The sequence below is a fragment of the Mytilus galloprovincialis genome, chromosome 3, assembly GCF_965363235.1.
Source record: "Mytilus galloprovincialis chromosome 3, xbMytGall1.hap1.1, whole genome shotgun sequence".
NCBI classification, from domain to species: Eukaryota; Metazoa; Mollusca; class Bivalvia; order Mytilida; family Mytilidae; genus Mytilus; species Mytilus galloprovincialis.
The window spans coordinates 29500515-29527930 of NC_134840.1; the positions used below are offsets into that span (position 1 = coordinate 29500515).

Consider the following 27416-nt stretch of genomic DNA (forward strand, 5'->3'; position numbering starts at 1 on the left):
TGAATATTTTATATTTTATTTACTTAATATTTGATCACAGTAACAATTGTACAAATGAAAGAACAGTGATCTAATGTCCACTACTGATGGACATTGGCAATAACTCTAATATTATTTTTGAGGGAGTTCTTTTTAACTTTAACATACATACCATATTAGAATTGAAATGCAATTTTCCATATAATTTCTAAATCTAAGGTGCATAACTCCTTTCATAATCATTGATTAATTCTATCCTAATCATTGCTGATATAAACCTCTTTAAATTTCATTACAATCTGACAAGGTGAGCTTAAGAGCATTTACAATGAAATTTCTTTTCCAAGGAGCATAACTCATTTTTATAAATAGCAAAACAGCACTGATTTGCTGATTAATCCGAGATATTGCAAATGTAAACCTCTGATGTAATGTGTCTCTTATAACGCTTACAAGACAGGACAGACCTATTACAAACATTTAAAGGAACACAAATTTTTCAAATATAATTGATCAGCACTGAACTCATTTCAGACATTGCTGGTATAAACCCTTTGTCACAAATTTCATAAAAATCAAGGAATTATTGAACCTGTGAGTGCTTAGAAGGCCAAGCAGACATGTGTACAGCATTTTTATGGACAAAACTCCTTTAAAATGCAAAATAATTTGGCACTGATTTTCAAACTCATCTGAGATACTGCTGTTATAAACTTTTTAAATAAATTTCATTAACAAAAAATAAATTGTAGATGTGAGAATGTTTACAATATAGGATGGATGGACAAACACAAGGACGTCGGCAATTCCATATCTATGGACAATCTTACAGACAGGGACAACTAACGTTGAAATAGACATTATTTAAAGATTAACATCACAATAAAATATGTCTCATAAAGCTGTATTTCTTACATCTGTCATAACATTGTATTTTTGTTATCCTTTCATTAAACTTAGGGGATCAACATATCAACATATTAATATTAATGACCAAGGTTTACTGAGTGAGAGTCAATCAAATCTAAATACTGGGCAATTAATATAAAATTGCAGCAATAACAAATTTTAATGATCTCAAATGAAATTGTTATACATGTATAGAGAACAGCAGATTTGCCATACCTTTTTTCTTCAGATAAAATTTAAGTAAGAAGATATTCTATAACAAAATACTGCCTTACAAATGTCTAATTTAAAGAAAACAAAATATTGTCCTCTCATGTCAGAAGGGATTCATCATTGACCTTTCTGTTATATTCTGTTCTGAAAGAAGGTGTGAAATTGTGACACCAAGTAAAATGTCCCAAAACTGATGCTTACAGCTTTTAATTTTTATTTTTGTATAAAAGTGAGGAGAAAGCTCTTTAATAAAAAAAAATCTATACAGATTTTATTATGTTTACATCGATGTTTTATTGAGATTCATAAAAATGATCAGTTCAAATGTAAGAAAATTATGCAAAAGGTAATACCCCTTCATTTCAAAGAAAAACTAGAAGAACTGAAGGACAGATCAATATGCACTGATAGATCATAAATGTATAATGTGACTTAAACCATTATGCAAACAAGTATAAATGTAGGTCAATATGACCAAAACATTTAGTAAGTGGAGAATTTAATAGGAACCTAGTGATTTAATCTCTTTGATGATACCTAAGCATGAAATGAAAATCAACAGTTGGTCCAATTGACATGAATGATGTTTGTACTCAATTTGAAAATTGATGCAGAGAAATTAAGATTGTTATCCCATTGTGAGTTTTGGAATGGATATACAACATATACATGATATACAACCACCATTGATTTTGAAGATGATCAACCAATATGCATTGTTGAGTCAACACCTGATAAATACAGTCAAATCCTTTTCTAAATTAGAAGACACTGATAAATCTTTGAAATTTCATCTAAGATGACAATTTTACACACCATACCAGTATTCAAAATATTAAAAAGGGTGTATAAGTATAAACAATTGCATTATATATAAAAAGATGATTAATATACTACTTATCTATAATTTACACAAAACATCAAATTCTATAGGAAATACCTGCAGTTTTACATTATAATTTAGACTGCCAAGATCAATTAAAACCTCATACATATTTGTCACTACTCCCAATCTTCTCAAACAATTCTTTTGCAACTTCTCTTACAACACAGATACATACACACACAAAAAAAAAATAACTGATAAACAATTATTGCTTCTATATGTAAGATAGGGATTCCTTAATTTAAGTTGTTGTAACAATTGATTAAACTTTCAGTGAATTCAAAAGCTGCTATTAAAGCAATTTTTTTTATGAACCCAGCATTCTACATGCAAATTAAGCATTTAAAAACATTGAAAAGACGTTTTATTCTTCTCTTTCTGTTAAATGGAATATAAAAGCTGGAAAATATAAGGTGGGAATGTTACTTTTTCCTGGAATACTGAAAGTCCATGTACAAAATGATGTAACTAACCCTATAAATGTGACTTCTGATGGGACCCTGAATGAGTATTGGAAGACTTCTGAGAAAAAAATTGTCATTTGTCAATAAATGAACAGGGTGTACAAATCCAATTTCTTGGAATGTTGAAAAAATATACCAAATAGAAAGAAACAAGCATCAATAATTTATTTAATTTTCGATCTTTTATGCATATCTAATCACCTGTTGGATTTTAATTTCACTTGAATGAGGATTTGTCACAGAATTTCAATGATGGCTATTTATAGTTGCAAACATGTTTAATTTATTATGAAATATATAATATAATCTACAACTTTTCTATTATTTGTAGTCTATTTTTACAAATTAACTGGTACAACCAAGCATGCCACCTAACATATTGATATACAGCTGGTTATCAAGTAGAATACCATGTAGTTGAAATAAATTCATGTTTTTTTTATATAGAATGAAGGCAGTGATAAATTAAAGTTTACAGTTTTTTCAATATATATGATTATTCTAAATATTTTAAAATGTTACCAATTTTCCCTTTGCTGAAATTTAAGGTGGTACCAAACACCTTGAATATAATCAATTTAGCTCTTTTAATTTTCATAGAATTTTGACAAAATGTTTACTTTGACCATTTGACAAAAATATAAAAATTTCAAAAAACTTAAACCACACAATTTATCGGAAATATTTCATTGGATGAATAGCAGTTTGACAAACACCAATTTTGATAATTGAGAAGCTTAATATTTCCTAAATAAAATGTTCAGCTGATTTTTACAGATTTATCCCCCTATAGTGTTATGTACCACAGATGGTCAGTTTAATGTGAAATTTATCATGGTTTATCTAAACATTAAAAAGAAATCAATATCTCCTGCTACTGGTGACTTTAAGTTTGGTGAACCATATATGATCATATAAAATATGCCAATGAAATTAAGAATACATGATTACAAAATTATTTTATTAAAAAAAAAAAAAACCCCAACAACCCCAGGATGTGTCTATAGCACACCATGCTCAGCTCACTACATAAATTTCCATGTTGATTGAATTGCAGAATATGAGTAATTATTTGGCAAATATTTAAAAAAAAAAATAAAAAAAATATCACATTATAATGAAGAAGTGAACCGGTAATATAGATTCAAGTTGATAAGATCACAATTTCATGAGAAGACTATCTTAAAATTACACTTTAACCTGATGACCTTACAGATGAACAGGTGAACAAACAGATGGATGCAAAGACTAACAAATTTAACATCCTCCATATTTCAAATGCAGGGCATTACCAATAACAATAGCTAGCCTTTTTTTCTATTTTCTAGTTTTCAAAAATCTAATGAAATATGTAATGATATCTTGGGGTTAAACATGATACAAAATTGGAACATACAAAACATTAACTAATACATATAAACAATGATCAATTCTTGTCTTCATCTTTGATCTCCATATCTTCACCTTTGTCTTCAGATTCTTCTATCTCAGGAACTAATAATGGTGCTTCTGAAATTACAAAAAAATGAAAATCGTCTGAAACAGCATACTTATGATGATATTTTGGGATTTACACTTAATGAATAATTTAAAGTTAAGGTAGCACAAAACAAAATACAAGGAGTTTAAAATACATCACTATAAGAAATACAGTTATGATGTCATTTAAAAGCAACTCCTTCTTTTGATGAAAAGAATACAAAATTTGGTCATTTTTCAAATTGTTTATCCCCAAACAAATATAAAGCACATCTTGGTCCTTGCAAGTAGTTGCAAAAATCATTAAAAGTTACTTTTGTGTTATCCTTCCACTTTTTAAATTCAGTTAGGATATCTGAAACCGTTACAATGTAAACTTCCCACATTACAACCCATGCTTTTAGGCAAAAAGGACAAGATTTATATTACTGGTACTAATCTATAATTTAATTTTGGATGTAACGCTTCTTCTGATTGGCTGACGTTGTGTTATTTATCAGCTTATAGACATCATTTTGTCATGTGACTGTGACATCATCAATGTTTTTTCATGGTTTACTCCGGTTTAAAATGGAATTTAGAATTAAATTATAAGAAATGACTCATATTTTTTCTGTCTATTCGAAATAACATAAAAAATGTGGTGCACACTTCAAATAAAAAGGTTATTCAGTGTGCACCACATTTTTGATGTAATTTCTTCATAGACAGAAAAAATATTAGAGTCATTCCTTAAATACATTCAAAATATGGTGTCTTAACTTTTTCTTGTTTGGGTCTTTATGACTTACCTTCAGTGACTATATTTTCTTGTGAGGTATTGACACTGCCAGCAGTGGCTGTACCTGACCCATGAGATGGCCGTGATGCAGAACTGTCAAATGTATCCACTGTGACAGAAGTAGACGCATCACTCATACTATAATTGACTGTATCAATGGAACCAAACACTTCAGATATACCGTCTCTGTTTACAGTACTCATCGTTGTAATAGAATGTCGATTCGAGTGCACAGATTGAATGTCACTATTTTGAGTATTACTGCCTCGGACAACATGTGGAATGCTTGGCAATGGCCTGAATTCACCATTAACTGAAACTTCTGACAACCCTTGTCCCCTCTGAGGAACAGATGAAGAGGAATTATTGCGCACAGCCTCTTCATAAGTTGGTAATCTAGCAGCATCATACCCAATTAATGCAACTCTGTCTAGCTCATCAAATGAGCTACTGTGTACTCTAGTGTATGGTGGCGGCACACCAACTTGGTGATAATGACGGGGACGAGGCTTACGTCTGCGTATGATCATCACAACCATGACTAGTAAGAGAATGCCTAGGACACTACATGCTGTTGCTATGACAACTGCAAGTGTATTCATTCTTGTTGTAGATCCATTAGATTCACTGTTATATCCTGCAGTATCTATGGAAATAGCGTCAACTAAAAATCAAGCAGAAATTGTAAAACATTTACTGGTTCCATGTTATGAACTCCTCTTGAATTGAGAAAAATGTGACTTGAGACTACACAAGATGGTATAATAAAAAAGAAAACAATTATAGAACACTTTATGAGTTTTAAAATAAGCCAATCAAGAAAAAAAATGCAGAAGTTGTTTTTGTCTTTAACTAGAAATTGCAACAGCCTAAAAACAAAAAATAAAAAAGGTAACCGTTATTGTCTCTATTTTCACTTAAATGTGCAACATTTGTCTTTTATGAATTTATAGAACATCTTACAAATACAAGTACTTTTTAAGTCAATTATACATGAATTTCTACACCTTGAGAAACATTATTTCCTTATCCATCTGTTTTCATAGATATACATACCTTTAACACAGGTAGGTTGATCATAATTCCATAATCCTTTGTCAGTACATGTCAATGTCCTTTGTCCCACAAGTCTGTAGCCTTCATTACACGAACATTGTATTTTCATCGTAAGATAGAATGGCTCACAGAAATTGATGTCCTTTTTAGGATTACAGTAACATTTACCATTTGGTATTGGAGGTATTGCAGGACAAAACCAGTCTTCATCTGGAAATATATTATATTTTTCTATTATGCTATTATTTTTTTTTAAATCTTATTTTCTAAGCTAGAAGGCAACATTTAGATGGACATATAAATATAACTTATGCTTGTATGTTATTTTGATAGTACAATGCAAATGTTGAAATTAAAAAAGAAAAATACTTTAACATGTAAAATATGCAAAACATAGTCAATGAACCATGCCTGGCCCACTCTTTTGTGGAAAATTTGGTTGATTATATAGGGAAACATGAAGCATGACTTAAGAACATTTCTGAATTCGCCACTAAATAAGTTATTGAAATCATTTCAATTTTAAAGTGTTTCATTTCGGAAATCATTCTCCAATGTTTTTATATAATCAGGTACAAAATTTCCCAGTACCCATACTGAACAAAACTGTTGATTTATGTCATAACTTATGAAGTCAAGTCCTCATGAAAATGACAAAAAATTGTGTCAAAATTTTGACCCTTGTTTGAAATGTATCAGTTATAGTTATAAAGGAGATAAATAAATCAAAAATGTTGATGTAGCTATTATTACCCAAGAAATTGATGAAGGATTTTTGCAGAATCTGGTGAACCATTTTAGAGCTCATGTGCATGTACTATATTATTATGAAATTTCTGTGATGGACTTTCAATAAAAATAACCAGTTTGATATTTTGTACTGGATATAACATTAACTTAAGATTTAACAATGAAGTTTGACCATATATTTTTTTTTCTATTACATTCAATACATACTAATTAAGCTGGAAGACAAGATACATGTAGGCTGGTATCTAGACCATGTGAAGTCATCCAAACACTCCATAACTGGATTCCCCAATAACTGGTATGCCCTTGTATTACATTTATATGTTATTTTTGATCCAACATTGTAAGAATCTTGTAGATATATTTCACCATTATCTATTGATGGAGGAGCTGGACACTTATAGTCTTCAAGTTCTGAAAAGATAAACAGTAATCACAGCATTCCAATCTTTTAAAGATAAACACATATTTAAAGTTAACAGTCTTTCGAGCCCTCAATAATAAAGGAGGAGCAATAAGAGGTTCACAGTCTCAAAGGCCTGAGAGGGTCACAAAGAGTTGATTTCCCCCCAGCTAATTAAATGTGGCGTCAGAAATAACTTTAAACATATCTTTTTGTCAAAAATGCCAATAATATCACAAAATTTAAACGAAGTCTTCTCCAATACAATTAAATCTTACATTGGACAATATATTACATAGCATGCTTGACACAGAAATATATGATATTTGATTATACAATAGCACAAAATGAGTTTGATATAGGAGAATTTTGCTGCAATCTGAGAAAATGCAGAATTTACTTACACAAATCGCTTAGTTGATTCATATACATGCAATTTTATACAGCTGTAAATAACATACTGATTGTCCTTGGCAATAATCCAGACGTATACATTTTTAAAGAAGGGTGATTTATTCTCAATTGAATCTATGTAAATGAATGAAAACAATGATTTCTTTTCATTTCCTCCCCAAACTTGATATGAACTGATTGCTTTAGTTTCTATAAGTGTACACCTTATTCATCTGTTATATCTTAAATATTAAAACTAATTTGATATCAAGAAAATACTTACTACATTTAGGTGTGCTACCTATCCAACTGGTTCCTTCACAAAGTAAAATGGCAAATGGTTCTTCTGTATAATATCCAGCATCACATTTGTATTTCACTTGGGTTCTACCAGTAAGACTGTATGTCCCATGGAGTATTGATGGAGGATCACCACAATCAGCATCTACAAACATGTCAAACAGGACATTTATTTACCCAGAAGTCATCATTTTGTTTAAGAACCTTGACCAAACAAACAGTTATCTGTAAGCAGTACCGGAAATGTTCAAATCAGGACAACAGAAGATAATTTTCTATTAAAGACACACAGGCTTTAATATCTGATAGATTTGGCAAGGGTTAAATATGAGTATGCTCTTCTTATAAAAAGGATTTTTTTATATAAGGCCTAGAGCAAACATCATCAATGAATCAGAAACAGTCAGTTACCAGGACATTCATATTCAATATGTGTTCTACAAGGAACACCACTCCTGCAAGGAACTATTTTGTTTTAAATATGTAATACTTAAATTTTCAGTATACCGGTATTCTTTTTTTTAATGATTTGGTGGTGTTACATCTTAAAAAGTCTAACCAAATTATTCTTGCAACGAGTTACGCTCCAGCCAGTGCTAGGAACTGTTTTAAATTTGAAGTGAGGTGAAAGTTTTTTGCTCCGTGTTGAAGGTATCATTGTGACATTGAGACGAAGAACAGAAATAAAAGCACCGTTCCTTTGCCATGTGTTTTTTTTGTTGTTGCTATGCATGACCTGATTTTGTGTTATGGATAGATACCCATATCCTTTGTTTATCTAGTACATATACATATTTTGTACCTGTATCTCTAACACACTCTGGTAAATTTTTAATTCCATCTGCCGACATCCACTCTCCATTCTGACATTTGATGCTTATGCTATGAAAGGCTATCCCATTGACATGGATAAATTTTCCAGGTTCACACTCTACTAATGCAGCTCTAAAAGATTTTTCCCATCGAACTGTTGAATGTGGTATGTCTGGATACTCTAAACATTCTTCAGTACTTCCTACAAAATATCACAAATTTATGTCTTTGTATTAAATATGTATTACAATGAACTATCCTGCACAGACTAAGGATAAATTAAGGATCAAAATAGCCATTTGTGAACATTAAATTTACTATCTTGAAACAATTGTAAAAAGAACTACAGTGAGCTAATGCTGGCTTATAGTTTATAATACCCTCCATTCAAATGGCATTTGAAAACACTATACGTTGTTAGTAAGATGCAACATAACTGAATAAAATTTAGGGTGATTTTCTTTGAAATTTCCTCAATGTTGTTGCATCAAGATGAAGCTTCTTGTTCACCAAAAATTTCCTACATGGCCATTTTGAATGTTTGTATGAATTTATAAATATCATTTAACATAAAGTTGGGGTAAAATGCATAGTAACAGCAGTGTTCTCCCCAGGGCCTTTTACCATCATGGTAATGTGATGCTATAATCTTAAATGTGATGCTATCTGAATTAGTTTTCCTATAGTTTGTGTTATGAATGTGATGCTATAATTTTAAGAAACAAGATGGTTTTTCAAATCTTCTTCTTTACCAGGATGCTATATGAAATGTCTGGGGAGAACACTGAACAGGAATATGGATAGCTAATTTGTAGTTGTTTAGAAAAAATTGACAAAAAATTTCATACTTGACCATTATTTGTAAAGATGTGCATAGAAACATGAAGTTCACAAGTTTTGAGTGTAAAAATGCTTGACATTGTAACAAATGATAATGTGAAGCTGGCTTGCAAATTTGAGGTAGCTATGCAGTTTTTTTTGGGAAAAAATATGAAGAAAGTATCATACATGTACCTGGTCATTATGTGTATGAGCATGGGTATAGTATACATGTACCTACGTATGGATGACCTCTTACAGTCGCACTGTGAGCAATTTTTTCTTGTTTAGGTCACTGACTTCGTAACCTATAATTCATGTCTAAGCATTAGATAATTTAGATTTAGTTTCATTCATACACAATTAATGAGTGGGTTTGTTAACAGTAACTGTAACACTATCTGTAGCTTGTTCAAACCTGGTTTAACAGTTGTTGTAACACTAGCTGTAGCTTGTTACTAACCTGGTTTAACATTAACTGTCACACTATCTATAGCTTGTTACTAAACTGGTTTAACAGTTGTTGTAACACTTTGTTTTACATTAACTGTCACACTATCTGTAGCTTGTTACTAACCTGGTTTAACAGTTGTTGTAAATCTTTGTTTAACAGTAACTGTCACACTATCTATAGCTTGTTACTAACCTTGTTTAACGGTTGTTGTAACACTTTGTTTAACAGTAACTGTAACACTATCTGTAGATTGTTACTAACCTTGTTTGACAGTTGTTGTAACACTTTGTTTAACAGTAGCTGTAACACTATCTGTAGATTGTTACTAACCTTGTTTGACAGTTGTTGTAACACTTTGTTTAACAGTAGCTGTAACACTATCTGTAGATTGTTACTAACCTTGTTTGACAGTTGTTGTAACACTTTGTTTAACATTAACTGTCACACTATCTATGGCTTGTTACTAACCTGGTTTAACAGTTGTTGTAACACTTTGTTTAACATTAACTGTCACACTATCTGTAGCTTGTTACTAACCTGGTTTAACAGTTGTTTTAACACTTTGTTTAACATTAACTGTCACACTATCTATAGCTTGTTACTAACCTGGTTTAACAGTTGTTGTAACACTTTGTTTAACAGTAACTGTAACACTATCTATAGCTTGTTACTAACCTTGTTTAACAGTTGTTGTAACACTTTGTTTAACAGTAGCTGTAACACTATCTGTAGCTTGTTACTAACCTGGTTTAACATTAACTGTCACACTATCTATAGCTTGTTACGAACCTGGTTTTACAGTTGTTGTAACACTTTATTTAACAGTAACTGTAACACTATCTGTAGCTTGTTACTAACCTGGTTTAACAGTTGATGTAACACTTTGTTTAACATTAACTGTCACACTATCTGTAGCTTGTTACTAACCTGGTTTAACAGTTGTTGTAACACATTGTTTAACAGTAACTGTAACACTATCTATAGCTTGTTACTAACCTGGTTTAACAGTTGTTGTAACACTTTGTTTAACAGTAACTGTAACACTATCTATAGCTTGTTACTAACCTGGTTTAACAGTTGTTGTAACACTTTGTTTAACATTAACTGTCACACTATCTGTAGATTGTTACTAACCTTGTTTGACAGTTGTTGTAACACTTTGTTTAACATTAACTGTCACACTATCTGTAGATTGTTACTAACCTTGTTTGACAGTTGTTGTTAAACTTTGTTTAACAGTAGCTGTAACACTATCTGTAGCTTGTTACTAACCTGGTTTAACATTAACTGTCACACTATCTATAGCTTGTTACTAACCTGGTTTAACAGTTGTTGTAACACTTTGTTTAACATTAACTGTCACACTATCTGTAGCTTGTTACTAACCTGGTTTAACAGTTGTTGTAACACTTTGTTTAACAGTAACTGTAACACTATCTATAGCTTGTTACTCACCTGGTTTAACAGTTGTTGTAAAACTTTGTTTAACAGTAACTGTCACACTATCTATAGCTTGTTACTAACCTTGTTTAACAGTTGTTGTAAAACTTTGTTTAACAGTAACTGTAACACTACTGTGGATTCATTAACTTTCGTTGGATACCGATTTTCGTGGATTTCGTGGGTACAGGTGAACCACGAAATTAAATGTTCCACGAATGACAAATTTGCTATAGGCTTGTATGTAGACTGCATCAAAACCACGAAATTAAATATCCACGAACATGCAAGTTTTCCCTTATCCACGAAAATAAATGAATCCACAGTATCTGTAAATTGTTACTAACCTGGTTTAACAGTTGTAACACTTTGTTTAACAGTTACTGTAACACTATCTGTAGATTGTTGTCCAACTGAATTTATCACCTTCAGTATAAATGTATATATTCCTTCCTGCAGATTATATACCTGTAAATATGGTGTTCTTCTACCCTGGAAATTAAAAGGTGATTCATTTAATGGTGCCAAAATACATATTATTATTACAGTTAAAAAAGTTATGGATGTGTAGTATAATCAATTCTATTATCTATCAACTGATTAGGAAATCAGGTAATGTATACTTCACTTAAATCTTCAGTTTAAAACAAGAGACAACTTTTGAGTTTGATGCATTGCTGTCAAAAACTTTGGTTTTAGTGAAGGTCACTTCCGTTTCAATGTTGAGCAAGTGATTGGAAAACTATATTGCTATACATGTATTGTCCGAATTCTGAAAATTGAATTCTGAAAATTGACAATCAGCACTGCTGTCATTAGGGAATTGTGATTAAGTACCTACATAACAACCCCTATTTCTAGTTTATCCTGCACAATGACGATCACTAAGCGCTTGATGAATGTTAATAGTGCAGGGATACAGGCGATCCCCATTATCTGGTAAATGACATCAGAAAGATGCGCATAGTTAATGAGTTTTTTCCAGTGAAGGACAAACTCGAAAGTGGTCTTCTCCATTTCCAGTAAAACCAAGGGCAATAACTTTTAAAATAAGAATGGAAAATCACTTAAAGTTTAGCTAGTGATCCTAAGACTTACCCAAATAAAGGTCAGTTTTCATATCACAGAAAAAACTACTAAATCACATGAAAGTCTTCGCTAATACCTTAACACTGCAGCAACATACAAGTGTAAAATGTATAAAACAATTACACTGCTGGATTGAGGATTACTACACAGTAATGCATTATTCTTTAATTTGCATATACATAGAATGATAAAACTAATAATAATAGGTAGCATAATAACAAGTTAACATTCTTTTAGAAATATCATATAATTTCCTTCAAAAGATATGGAGCTTTATAACAATACTGACCATTGAACAGCCCTTTACTTGGTATCAAAGATTCAAACAACATTACATTATAACATACCCTTAAATCAAGAGTACGCTGTGGATCTTTATTCCACCAATGGTAAGTGATCGTATCATCATTATCGTCATAACTACCATTACCATTTAAAATAATGTAATTTTTAGGTAAATGTATCACAACATCATTACCAGCATCAGCATGAGGTTGGTTATCTATAGAAAAAAAGATGAAAAACAATTCAATCTTTCATTTAAAAACAAGGGACACAGGCCATTCATTAGGAGGCGGTACCTGGTACTTTACCCTCCTATGCTATTGACAAGTACCGCCTAAATATAGGAATTTTTATATAAGATATTCATGGAATAAATTGAAAAGTACCACCTAGAAACCTGGAAAGTACCAGTCAACATGAAAGATAATGAAATCCCTGGTCTCAGACACTAACTGATGATACCCCTGCTCAAATACTTGACAGCAAACAGGAAGTTGTATAGTAATGAATCTGGAAACACATCACATGGCAAAGCTGACTCATATAAACACTGAAACCAAGTTTCAGAAATCCTTTTAATGTACTTCCTGAGAAATATGCGGTGAAAAAATTCATGCAACGGACGGACAGAGGTAAAACAGTAATAGCTGGTGTATAATAAAAGAAATATCAAGAAATACATGTTAAGAATATACATGTAGGAGAAAATAATGTAACAACTTACCTATTATTTTACAATATGGCAGCTTGACAGGACTCCATTTTGAATTATTACAAGTAAGCTTCATATTCCCTATAAGCTGGTAACCATCGTCACATATAACTTGTGCTATTGATGGTTTATAATGGAATCTCTGAACATGTCCATGTTCTATAATTGGTAAAGAGGAACACCACTTCAAATACAGAGGTTTTTCTGAAATAAAGGACACATTTCTATATTGGTGATAGGTACATGAATGTACGGTATATCATTCAATCAATCTACTCTGTCTGTCCCTTACTTCAAGTATAATTAAAACATAAATGTCTAAGTCTATAAAAACATACGAAAAAGAGGGAAACTGAACAAAAAACACTGTTACAGTCTGAATAAGACCAATGAGTCTCCTTACACTTGTAGAACAGAACAAATTTTACTTGATGAACATCCTTATGGTAATAAAGTGTAATCTATTTATTGCCAACCAAATGACTCTTTTCCACACATTCAACTCCTATTGTTCAATCTATATAAACTTTTGTCAGCTCTATTGTCCCATTGAATAAATACAATACTGAATAGCTATTGTTATCAGTGTAGTTTATTCAATAAGACCTTTAATTTTCTTCTAAGAGAAATTTATCACCCAATGATTAATTTGCCTAAGTAAAACAATCATTTTTAAAACGGTATGTGATCTACGTTGTATTTATTCAATATCAATAATATATTTTCAGTCTGTTCAATCATATGTAAACACAGTTTCATTTTGTTTGCAATAGGTCTAGCTGTTCTGAATGAGTTGGTCTTACAAAATACTATTAGAACAAATTGCAGTACTGAAGGAGGTAAATTTAATTATACCCCTTTTAACAAATGCACTGGTTTACAAAAAAAAAAAAGTAAAAAAAAAAAATCTTCTAGAAGACAAGAGTTCCTTTAAACATGTTTGAAAGGAGAATTCTTTGTCTATATTCTTAATTAGTGTTCTACAAATTTGGTAAGTTTTGTCTAGTCTTATTTAGCAAGAGTTTCTTAAAATTCTTAATTAGTGTTCCATTTTTTTATATGTCAAGATCTTAAACTGTCTAAAAGTGTGTGTTCATATTTTAGTAAAATATGTTAATTCTATCATAAATATATCATACCATTAAAATTAACTGCATCCGCAAGATAATCCATGAACTGCAGCCATATCAACAAAGCAGTGTAGATCCATTCCTTACAAATCATCTTTTTAAACTATACAATCTGCAATTATAAATTAGAAGCTAAGCAGATACATTATATATCAATGTAACAAGAGATGGCACTCAAAAATTCTGAGTGATGAAATATTAATTTTATTTTTATTTTTAAGGTAAAATGTCTGCAGAACCCTGTATTTCACCATTTTTTGCTATGGTCAGTGCTATTTAATGTGACTGTACAGCTTAGCAGTGTTATTTAAAGCGACTGGTAGGAGTAAGTGATTTAGTCAATTTATCAGTGAAATACAGAATTAAAAAAAAACAATAGATGTGATTTAATGACATGAATGATCAGAAAGATTTGCTTAACTCATAGTTTCATAACAATCCTTTTAGGTCACAGGCATTTGTCTCAAAGACATAATACTGTTTATTATAAGTGTTATATTAAGCAATACAAGTATTTTTTTCCTGAGACAAATGCCTATGATGAATCAAAGATTTTCAAACTTACACAATGTATCAAGTGAAAAATGTAATCCCAGAATGTCTGTTAACATGGTTAATGTAATATATATTTTCAACAATTTGCTTCAAACTGTATCTATTCTATTTATCATTGTTAATCATAGAAAAACTTCATAAAACTCCATGAAGGTTTGACGAAGTTACTGATGTGTAAAGCAAACTTTAAGACTGCCTGTACACTGTATCTGTATTTTCTAAATTATTTTATATCAGAACAAGAACAATGTCTAAATTTGCTAATTTCACATTTTTGTGCTGATATTTAGAGTAAAAGGCCCCTTCACAGTTAGTTTGGTCATATTGGATAGGAGGATTTTTTTGAAGAGGTGGAAACTATATATACATGTATTGTATGAAAGTATGGGAAATCCTATGCACGTTTCCAAGCAACTGCAGCTGTAATTAATTATGTTTTCCCGTATTTTTCACACCATATTTATCTCCATTGTGAAATCTATCCCCCTATCATATATGGCTGAACTAACCCTGAAGGGGCCTATTATGAATCAAATATGTTTTCAGCTGACTATCACCTACTGACACGGGTGATCCAATGTACAGATGTTGTAGAGCTGTCACTTATTTAGACATATTTAATAACTTGATTTATATCAGGTTAATTAGTGTAAATGTGTATTCATGTGGTTTTTTGTTTAAATGTACTTTAATCATTCTAATCATTTTCTGTGCTTTATTTTGTAATTCATTTGATTGTATAGCTCAAATTTTGGGCACCATAATTGGTTAATAAAATTATCTTATCTTATCTTATTTATACATGTACACAATATATATGGAAGTCTATAAAAAGGACCAACCAGCAAATTTAAATGTTCTGGATCATCTAGAATAAAGGATACTGTGCCGATAAGGAAAAATTATGGGTCTAACAATTTGAATCGCAGGACTAATAAATGTCTAAAGATTTGCTTTACGGGACTAATATAAGATGGTTATATATGAAGATGCATGTTGTTATAAAATAGTATTGACAAATATTTCAGATTTAAGGAATAACAGTACTGTAGTTGAAGAGTTGCCACCGTCAATTGTAGATTTGACGGACGCAAATGCAGTTTTACTGGCGACGCGTAGCAGAGACAGTAAAACGGAGATTTGCGACCGTCAAATCAAAATTGACGGTGGCAACTCTTCAACTACAGTACTGTTATTCTGATTCTGATGCATTTCAAAAAGAAAAAATACGATAAAACTTGAAAAATTGTCTTAATTTGACAAATAGAAAAAAATCAGTGAAACTTCATGAATGCTTTTGGCACAAAGACGTCATGGCTAAACGTGACGTCATACAAATGAAAACTTACAAACTGGAGGTTATTACATTTGTACATTACCTGTACACTTCAAATTCGGATAGAATTACATTAAAACGGCGAATTCGAGGTAGGTGTTGTTTTATTTTCGATTATATAGTAGTAATCAAACATTTGTTGATTCAACCAATTCAAAATGGCGGGTCCCTCCTTAGATATGCCTGGTCAACTGTGGATTTGACGGCAACTTTAAGCCAATGAAAAAAATTGTTACATGTACATCCAAATTGCATTAGAATAACAAATAGCCTTTGTCAGTGTCACCTCATGGTTTCCAAAACAGACATATATTCCGGACAGTTACATTTTTACCGGACTTGTCCGCCTAGGATAAGCATGATCCAGACATCTACTTTTTAGTGGTCAATGCTTTCCTAAAAGAGACTTTTTGCCTTAAACAATCACACATTTCCGGTCATAAAAGTGACACGATAAAGAATTATTATCAAAACAACCCCTACTTTAATACCTTCTCCTTTTAATCAAACCTAATTAGTTGAAATGTACCTGTTCAAGTGACAGTGTACCAGAAATTGATCGATCTGTTCATTATTTAAGTTATTTTCTTACATTTCAATGTTTTGCATATTATTAAATTAGTCCAACAAATTAAAATTATAAGAAATACGTTTATAACAATGATTTTATGAAAAATTCAAAAAGGTTTTAAATGAAAAATCATTAAAACCACATGGTTTGAACAAATACCTTTGTGGGCAGGTGGGAAATTTAGCTATGCACCCTAATTTCTTCAAAAATGTTAAAATTATACATGTATATGATTGATACCTGTACATGCATCTTGTGATCATTTCGAGTATTTTGTTGAAGAACTAATGTGGAAAGAGCTATTCACACACTGTCGTGCTTTGAAAACATACACAGATTTTACATATATGTCTCTGGTCCATGTTTTACCATTGTCAAGTCAACATCTGGTACATGTTACTGTATCATGTTGTGCTTTTTAAAACGAAAGTCAAGTTTTTGACAATTTTATTTTGCACAAATAAAGAGTCTAAGGCATATATTAGTAAGCTGATGTTGCACACTACGAATGGAAGCAAGTTAACTCGTACCAACGGAAACTCGTACCATGTTAACTCGTACCAAAAAAGTTAACTCGTACCAACGTAAAGTCGTACCACTGGGAAGTCGTACCATTAAAAATATATTCAAAAATACGAATGTTTTATGGTGTTTTTTCTTTGTAAACTTAATAAAAAAAAAAGTTGAATTACTGGAATTTTAAACTGGATTTTAATGAAAACTTAGACAAAAATACGATATTTTCTTAATTACCCTGCTAATTAATATTAACAACTTTGATTGTGTGATTAAATTAATACATTCCTTTGATTGTGTGATTATTAACTAATCAACTTGTTTAATCATATTATTACATTTTGATTGTTGTTATATACTTTAAAAAAAAGTTGAATCACAAAAATACTGAACTCAGAGGAAAATAAATTCGGAAAGTCTATAATCACATGGCAAAATCAAATAACAAAACGCATCAAAAACGAATGGACTAGAACTGTCATATTCCTGACTTGGTACAGGCATTTTCAAATGTAGAAAACAGCTTGGAATTAATTATATAATGTTTATTATTAAATGAAATTCCTGATTATCAAAACACAAGCTGATATGAGTTTACTTCATATTTTAAAAGAATTGTCATATTTTGATAACATGATGTCGACTATTTCACAACCTTGTGCTGAATATTATATATAATAGATTTCATACTTTTAACTGTTGGTCATAAACAATTTACAACCTTTAAAACACAATAAATTAATTCTTTCAATGAATAAAATTCCTTTGAGAAACAAAAGAAAAGTACCCAAATCTATTCAATGTAACTACTTTGGAATGATTAAAAATTAAATCCAATAGTTATCAGTAAAAGTTTAAAAAAGAGTGTATTCAAGGGAGACAACAAAGCAAATCTGCCACCGCATTGTTTATCCAATACACAAGGAACATTAGCTACAAATTGTTCATTGTACTTTCAAATTATATACATTTTACAGACTTAAGAGGTATTGAGTGAAATAACATTATATATTCATCATTAAACACCAATCAAATGCATTTAAATAAGTTAGTACGAGTTAGCAGTGGTACGAGTTTGCATTGGTACGAGCTTTTTTTTAGTGGTACGAGTTGACGTTGGTACGAGTTAACAATGGTACGGGTTAACTATAATTCCTACGAATGATGTACTACCAATTTAACAGTTTGCGTCAGAACATCAAATTTATATCAAAGTAAAGTTTAATATTGGTTTTTTTTATATTGTCAATCATTGGGATGGCTAACTGATTACCTTTTGTTAATTAGTCTTACAAAATGTCTTAAGGGATTAAAATCAGGATTAAAATATATAATGTCCAGCTGGCTCAAATATGTTTTGAAAGCCCTGGTCCATCATCCCATGGATAGAAACAAGTGCCTGTGATTGAATGTATTTTTTTGCAGTAGACTAATCTGCTAATTGCTTGACATCAATTTGCCAAATTTTGGTCTCTGGTAGGATCTTTTATTTTTGACAATCATACAACATCTCCTTATGGTATTTACGTTATATTTAACGTTAAAAGCATGACTGTCACTATGTCTATGTTGTGTTGATCTATGTTGTCATTTTTTATTTATCGAGTTGAAGTTAATTGAATTATTTTGAGTCAGATACTCATCTTTATAATTCAAGATTTGGTGAAGTGTTGACTAGGGACACTTCTTCTATTGTATTCATGAATAAAAACTACAAGCCACCTCAATATTGAAAGTACAAGATATTTCTTTACCTTGCTCATTGTTTGTCAATTTTTTTCTTATTGTTACGCATGCCCAAGAAGGCGGAAATTGGAATTGTAAACAATGGAATCATTCGGAACGGACACCTGCATTTTACCCTGTTTCTAAGGGAATATGGTTAGTTTTATTGCATAATCGCATTTACTGCATCATACCAGAGACCATTTTCATGTATCTACTCTTACCAATGTATACAGCTTACCAATAAGCATAATATTTTCCAAAAATCGGTTTATTCTCTGTTGGTTAAAACATAGTAGCTTTTAAAAAAAGCTTGTCTGAGATTATCATCAAATGTGAAAAGTGGTAACTGGGAGGTAGTGGAAGTTCTTGTATAGGTTTAAGCTCGTTATATCCTCAGGGTGATATGTCAAATTTTAACCGAATCAATTTGTAGACTATGACATTATTTCCCCTTTTGAATTTGACATAAATGAAGTATCACATGAATGGTAAGTAATACAGAAGGTACTTGTATTTGAGTAGCCTGTGTTCATAAAATTAAATTTGTGGTCAAAGGTCAAGGTCATTTTCTTAGTTTTGACCTTTCATTCCGATATCTCCTTCATAACCATGATAACCGTAAAAGAAAGCGACAAATTTGTTTTACTAAATTGGTCGTTATAGATCCTAAGGATGATTTGTCAAATTTAACAGAATCAATTTGTAGACTCTGTATGACAGTTATTTCCCCTTTTGAATTTGACATAAGTGATATGTCAATGTATTACATGATTGATAAGTAATACAGATCTAAGGTACATGTACATGTATTTGAGGTCCTGGGTTCATAAAAATCATAATTTGAGGTCAAGGTCAAAGGTCAAGGTCATGTTTTAAATTTTGACTTTTCATTGTTTCTTGATCTCCCCTGTTACTTTTAAAGATATTTAAAAATAAAACTAGTGCAAAATATTTGCCAAATTGTGATTAAGATATGACAAATTTGTTCTGCAACAATCCAATGACATCTTGTAAGAGTTATGGGAGCTGAAATGATTCAATTTAAGGTTAATTGATTATCACTCCAACTTGGTACATAATAAAGCCGTAGGGTCTTTTGCAAATTGTTGATTGACATATGACCTTGGAAAAAAATCAACCTGAAGTGATCTAGAGTAAACAGGAAATAAACTTTTTTTGCACTTATTTCATGAAAAGTACCTACACAAACCTATAATTTGAAACTGGAAGTGAACTTCACTAAACTGGCTGTACCTAATATCTCCCGTTTTACAGGAAAAAGTTAATAAAAACCATATTTTTTTTTAATCAGTGTAAATAAAGTTATCATGTGTTACACTTACATTTAGATTATGGAAATGAAGATAAGAACATAATTATTGAAAGTATGGTCAGAAAATGTGTCTTACTAGCCACAAAATTTGCTGAATCACAGAATCCATGATGCTTGATTGTATACATGTACATGTAATACATCACTCTGCAAAAATATGGCTTCAAAAAATTTAATCAGTCAACACATGAATTCTCCTTCCTGAAGCTGATGTTTGCAAATTGAATATAAATTAACATATGTTGGGTTTTGTGATTTCAGCCTTGTTGAAGCTTCAATTCCCCCCCCCCCCAAAAAAAAAAGACAAGTATTTAAATCAACAACTTTGAGATGGTAAGCTTTTGAATTTTAACATTGATCATGTTGATCAACAAAATATACGCCCAAATTCACTGCTGATGTATTGTTTAGTTGCAATTCAAGCCAAATACAAAATGCCAATGGAAATTCTGTAAAAAAAGTAAACCATTTAAGATCACAGAGCCTTAGCTCACACGAAACAGCAAGCTATAAAGGGCTCCAAAATGACTAGTGTAAAATAATAAAAGCAAGAAAACCAATGGTCTAATCTATATAAAAAACAAGAAACACTTATGAACCGGATCAACAAACGACAACCATTAGGCTCCTGACTTAGAGCAGGTGCAATGATTGCAGTCAGGGGTACTTCTTGTACAAGTTATTTTTATTTACTTGGAGAAGTAAATAAAAATATACTCATATAAGTTAATTTGTAGGGTACTTATACAAGTGAATTTTATTTACTTGTATAGGTAAAAAAGTCATCCTTATCTTCATTTCTTAAATTCTTAGGATTTCTTTGCTCTACTAGAATTTTAATTTGTCTGTCCATTGCAGATGTCTATACTAATCATTTAAATGTAATTTCATGGACAATGAAAATCCCATTTGTCTGTTATCATCAGAACACCGAAGGAGCAATTTTTGAAGGCTTTGCACAAATACTTAAGATCTTTGCGCAATCAGTTTAATTAATGAGATGAAACATTGATCTCTAAGAAAAAAAATTACGAGCTAACCTGGGAAAAATCATTAAAGGCATGAATTTTCATCTCAAAACTTGAGAATTTTGGTGGGATTGTAAAAAAATTTACTTATATTATAATTTACTTAATATGTAAGTATATTTTTTTTCCTTTTTCAAGTGAATAAAATAACTTGTACAAGTAGTACCCCTGACTGTCAGTGATTGAAAAGAATGTTAGCTGAAAAAAACAACTTTGGAAGGTGGCAGCGAGAAAATCTGGTGCAACACAGTGCTATTCCAAAACAACTACTGTCTGATACCATGCCAGCCAGAAGGAGGGGGAGATTATATATGCCTTTTTTTAGAATATCACATAGGAAAGAAGTGTTCAAATTTGATTATTTCGTTAAGTTTAAATTTATATACACAATGTGCATAATTATATTTCATTTTATTGTTTGGTAGATATGTCTCAAGACACCCCAACAAAATACAACTATATAGTATGATGAATATAAAAGGATGCTAACATGGTATTTGGTTTTGGAAAGATTGGCATCGGAAAAGTCATAGCGTTCTTGATTTTAATTATAGTTCTTATTCAAATCTGGCACATAGGCATGTTGACAAAACATGAAAGGATGACATTACCAAACAACCAGAAAAACGAAGGACAGCATGGAAAAGTTCGATTGCTGATATCAAAAATTGAAAACGCACATGTACTTGATAGCAGTGGTTCTTATAATATTATAACCGATATTTTCTGCCATGAGGATTCAAGTCCCACTCTACATAATGATGTTACGCTGGTTTCTCAGACATCAAGCAATAATTTAGATGATGTGATTGCCCTCAGTGAAAGATGGGATGGTGCAATCTCAATATCCGTTTTTACTCACTTTAAAGATTTACAATTTGCTATGGACAAGCTGTTACATCTGCATCTATGCTTTCCCAAAATACAAAATCGTGTTCATTTTCATCTCGTATATCCTTTAGATAATGACATTTCGCTAGACGAATTAAAACATAATTTTGTTAGCTCTAATTGTGAGAATTCAATGAACACTTTTCACCATCAAAATTATGAAATTGAAGGAATAGAATACCCACATAATCTTTTGAGGAACACGGCAGTGAAATTTTGTAAAACAAACTATGTGTTTCTCATTGACATAGACATGCTTCCAAATAAATATTTGCGAAGAGAATTTAATGCGTTTGTGCAATCTTTTAAAAATGATTCTGTTGTGTTTGTTGTACCGTCCTTCGAATCAAAAGACGATACCGTAATTCCAACAGATAGGACACAACTTTTAAGAAATTGGAGATTAAAGAAAATCAGACCATTTTATTTTGATGTTTGCCAAAAGTGTCAAAGGCCTACAGACTATGACCAGTGGCAATTTCTACCAGACTCTAGTCATTTGAATATAGCTTACTTTGTACAACGGGAGGATGCTTACGAGCCATTTTATATCGCCAAGAAAGATTTCCCATTGTACGACGAGCGGTTCAAACAGTATGGATACAATAGAATAAGTCAGGTATGATGCACATGCATGCACAGGTGCGAGAAGCGTTTTTTTTCCCTTAGAGATGTATTTACACTGAATACACCAACAAGGTCGACAACCTACTTCTTTATGAAAATTTACCAGCTATAGTGTATTCATTATAGGAACATATATATATATATATATATATATATATATATATATATATATAAATCTTTTATACACGTGAAAGTTAGAATTAGTTTATGTTTTTGAAAAACGAACTACTTCTACTACGGAAAGTCCATGCAACTTATGAAGATCTAAGAACAGAACTTGGAAATATTTTTTAGTCTATAACTGTTTACCAACAACAAACAAATGCACCACGTCCAGTTTAGTTTTCTATGAATTACAAGAGCCGCGTGGAGAAAGCTATGTCACGCTTTGACACTACAAACTTATTGAAAAAAAAACACACCACATATATACACAGTACATTGCATATATACGGCAGTTTGTACGATCTATATTTCCATGTGAATACATGGACGAAAATCCTGTAATTCAGGTATAACAGTAAACATGTTTAATTGAGGTAGCACAATACAAAGATTTTTTCACTCCCAATCAGACAACTTTAAACTGATGTAATTCATTTCATCCTTCTTTATATTTTATAAATGAGGTACCAAAAGAAAGAAGAAAGATTAATCTTATTATGTAATTAGTTGCTATATTGTGATGTCCACACTTGAATGAATTTAGCATCTTTGCTCTTCATAGCATCCCAAAATATTTTATAGATTCTTGTACAACACAGCTTGACCTCCAAAACCGTGTCTTAGATTTCCAAAAACATCAATAGAACAAATTTTATACCCAATTGAATTTAGTGGTCTCTTATGAATTGATGTTGCAAACTTTATTGAAGATTTATGAGAGAATGAAATACCATAGGAAAAATCTGAGACACAATTTTGGAGGTCAAACAGTGTTGTACAAAAATCTATAAAATATTTTGGGATGCTATGAATAACAAAGAAGCTAAATTCATTCAAGTATGGACATCACACTGTGGCAACTTATTACATAACATAACAATCAATTATGTAATAATTATGTCATAATTACATTACGTAACAATCAATTATGTAATAATTATGTCATAATGAAATTATCACAATTTGAAAGACTAATCCTTCTTCTTTCTTTTGGTGCCTCATTTATAAAATTTAAAGAAAGATGAGTGGAATGACATCAGTTTAAAGATGTCTGATTGGGGATGAAAAATCTTTGTATTGTGCTACCTTAAGGAAGATACCAGGATTAAACTTGTGTACAAAAGACTCATTAGTGACGCTAGAATAAAAAAAAAAAAAAATAATTACGAAATTGAGGAGCTTTAAGTGGTGGTATACAGTAATTTAAACGATAGTGAGCATGGTCATATCTGCTTGAAGATATAAACATCTGAAATAAATTGTTTTTATTAATTGTTTGCAACACTGACATAGCAATAAACTTGGCGATTCCGTATTAACCATTTTATGTGATGTAAAATGTATCGTTGGTAGACATTAAACATGTTATGTATATTTTTAAGATTATTTTTAATTGTTTTGTAGGTATGTGAAATGAACATTGCAGGCTACAATTTTGGAGTTTTAAACAACGCTTTTCTTATACATAAAGGATTCAAATACAGAGACGGCTTCCATAAAAACAAAGAAATAGAGAATAACAGAAATAGAGACTTATTTCAACAGTTGAAAAGAGAACTCAGAACAAAATATCCAAATTCAAAACGTTCTTGTTAATATTTAACATGAATTTACACACCTGTTTATGAAATATCAAGGAAGACATAAAAAGGATTTTATAGTTTATAGTTACATAAAATACTTAACTGACCAACGATTTTATTTCAATATAAGATTTCAAACTTGTGTCAGAGAAAATTTGAACAACCAAATTAACTATAGAACTTCGAATCTCAGAAGCGTTGATTTGTATGAATTGGTAACAGAATGTCCAATGTCAGGAACATGTCAAATGTCAAGAGATCCACCTGATTTTAAAAAAGTATCGACAGCCACAGTTTTATCCTGAACGAAAATACTCTTCTCGTCATACGACATTTCAAATTCTAATTGATTTTCAACAAGCAGGTTCATCTTTGATTTCATTATGTTCTTTCTTTTATTGGAGACACAATTAAACCAGGTATTTTTCTAAGAATTGTATTGGAATTTCGAATAGCCGGAACATTAATTTAGTCAACTATTGACTATCAGCTTGATTCAAACAATGCGATATATAATGCACACAGCCTTTTCCATTGGACAACACCTCAGTAAATACGATTTATGACTCTCTCTAGAAATTTTACCAGACATCAATGAACAAGTATTATATCCTTTCCCGCTTAAGTTGGTCCGATCGAACCCCATACAAATTATAACGAAGGCTTGCCAGCAAACTATGCAAAATTGTTTCTGAACTCTGCGTACAAGTTAAACGAATCTATGTCGAACCTTTTGTCACTTGACAAATTTTCCGAACAATAGCTTTGTAATATATCGAACACAAATCGAAAGCGCAGATTGATGAAAATAATCTATACACTCATCTCGGTCATATAGTCCAGTCGATTTTTGCAGAATTTTGACAAAATTCCTCAGATTGTGGTAAAAGCATGAAACTTGGCATAGTAATAGTATATGTCATGGACAACATTTTAAGCTATGGACCCACTCTGAAAGTCGAAATTGGCGGAAGAGGCGGCCATTTGTAAAATGGCAGACGTTTGATTTCTGTAAAATAAATGAAAAAGCAGAAAAATTATATTAGAGAAGATATTGACATGAAACCTGGTAAATAGAATAGCAGTGCTGATTCCAATTGTCTCTCTGAACAAAATGTTTGAAAATATTACCCATATTGAATGGCGGCCAGTAACAGTAGAATTTTATTTTACAAGTACAAATAAAGCAAACAAAATATTTGTATATCTGTCATTTATAATAGTTGGTAGATTTCATGATAGTTCGTTTTGTTGATATTGTTCATTTGAAACAACTTTTTTTTATTGCAGACATAATGAGTTTCATATCATACAAGTAATGTTATAAGAAAATCAACAGCTCAAATGATCTCAATTGACGTTAAAAATATCTCACAATAAATGAAATGTACATGTTTTGTCAAACCACACTCTGTCTGTCATACTCTATCACATTATCCACATTTACACAGAGTAGTACAACTTTATACTGGATTTATTCCTTGGTAACCGTGTTCACTAAGACTAATTAGTGAAACGCTTGCTGCAGAAAGGTTCCTATATGGTATATTCACCACATATGACAAGGACTGTCATCTGAGGACTTCAGATATTGTTTTTTGGTAGCCATCTTGAACGATGACCATTTTGGAAACATTTATTTCCAATATATCATTATTAGATATTTTTTATTAATTCACTATTTGCATCTATACTTTTATTGCTAATTTATGTTGGATTTTCACAATGAGGTCAGATATGCATATATTTACGAAATAAAGATATCAGTATCAGAATTTTTGTTACTTACTCGTTTGCCTAAGTAACTTTTTAAAACAGAATTTCCATATATATGATATAGTTTATGACCGCAAGTTGTTGTTGGAAAGGATCAAAATTGTAGATTTCCAAAAACACTGGAGCCAGGTATCAGAAAAACCTAATGGAGGAATAGACTGGAAGGAATGTGTGAAACGGCAAGAGAGGAGATGTGAGGGTTTGCAAGGCCAAGCAGATACAAACAGAACAGACACATACATTTGAACTGACAGCAATCACTCCTTTGATGCAAGCATACAGAGATGTTGGGGCTTGAATTGGTTTTCTTTTCGCTCAATTTGAAACAGTTGAATGAAGGCTATAGAACTGCAGTAGCTTTCCAGAATCACAAGGCAAAATGGTACTAATACTGTCAAACACATTTTCCGATCTCAAAATATGTCATCAGTAAAAGTTAAAACATACTTCTGATGTTGAAGATAAGTTGCCAATTAAAAGAAAACAATAAGCAACCAGACACTGTAGAGTGGTACTGGATCAACAAAAACAATGAATGCAGTGTATTTTTTCTGTGGTGATGTAAATGAAGATCTCCATGATGCATCGACATTTTTATATAGGGCATGGCTGTGCACCTGTACTAGAAGTCAATGTTTTCTTACCCAAAGTAAGTGCTGGAGAAGTCAAAACACTAGTATCTTGCTTAATGATTGATAAAACTTGACAACATAGCAAATAGGCAGGACAGAAGAAACAGAAAAAAGGCAGGAATTTTTTATCCTTGGAGTTGTGTTTTCCGAAGTAATAAAATACATTGACGGCATACAGTCTAGAAGAGATATAATACCAAGCTCCAAGCTGGCAGGTCACGAAAAATTGTACAGTTTAGTAAAAACGCATTGGACAACATGGAGTTATTATGGAAGGAAGAACTGATACAACGCATCTAACAAAATTGAAATGTAGCTGC

At 31.3% G+C, this 27416-nt stretch overlaps 2 protein-coding genes across 2 annotated transcripts; one reads left to right on the forward strand and one right to left on the reverse strand.

The window, feature by feature from the left end:
- LOC143067644 (complement factor H-like) lies at positions 1–19142 on the reverse strand. Its single transcript, XM_076241056.1, has 11 exons — positions 19088–19142; positions 14365–14467; positions 13238–13429; positions 12576–12730; positions 11487–11631; positions 8416–8628; positions 7597–7758; positions 6725–6931; positions 5768–5977; positions 4722–5375; positions 1–3960 (listed from the first exon to the last, which is right to left on the reverse strand). Exons 2-11 carry the CDS (start codon positions 14447–14449, stop codon positions 3878–3880), a joined length of 2106 nt encoding a protein of 701 aa, XP_076097171.1. The 5' UTR covers positions 14450–14467; positions 19088–19142; the 3' UTR covers positions 1–3877.
- On the forward strand, positions 19122–26463 carry LOC143067646 (beta-1,4-glucuronyltransferase 1-like). Its single transcript, XM_076241061.1, has 3 exons — positions 19122–19214; positions 21848–22932; positions 24510–26463. The coding sequence occupies exons 2-3, from the start codon at positions 21913–21915 to the stop codon at positions 24699–24701; spliced, it is 1212 nt and encodes a 403-aa protein (XP_076097176.1). The 5' UTR covers positions 19122–19214; positions 21848–21912; the 3' UTR covers positions 24702–26463.
- The last annotated feature ends 953 nt before the right edge of the window (positions 26464–27416 follow it).

What these genes read in the sequence shown, in the direction of transcription:
- LOC143067644 (XM_076241056.1), bottom strand. Translation starts at nt 14,449, where the DNA reads ATGATTTGTAAGGAATGGATCTACACTGCTTTGTTGATATGGCTGCAG. An exon ending in AGGTAGCACACCTAAATGTA is followed by an intron (nt 6,932 to 7,596) that starts GTAAGTATTTTC and finishes TTATCTTTTCAG; the next exon opens with AACTTGAAGACTATAAGTGT. An exon ending in CTTGTCTTCCAGCTTAATTA is followed by an intron (nt 5,978 to 6,724) that starts GTATGTATTGAA and finishes ATATATTTCCAG; the next exon opens with ATGAAGACTGGTTTTGTCCT.
- LOC143067646 (XM_076241061.1), top strand. Translation starts at nt 21,913, where the DNA reads ATGGTATTTGGTTTTGGAAAGATTGGCATCGGAAAAGTCATAGCGTTC. An exon ending in GATACAATAGAATAAGTCAG is followed by an intron (nt 22,933 to 24,509) that starts GTATGATGCACA and finishes ATTGTTTTGTAG; the next exon opens with GTATGTGAAATGAACATTGC.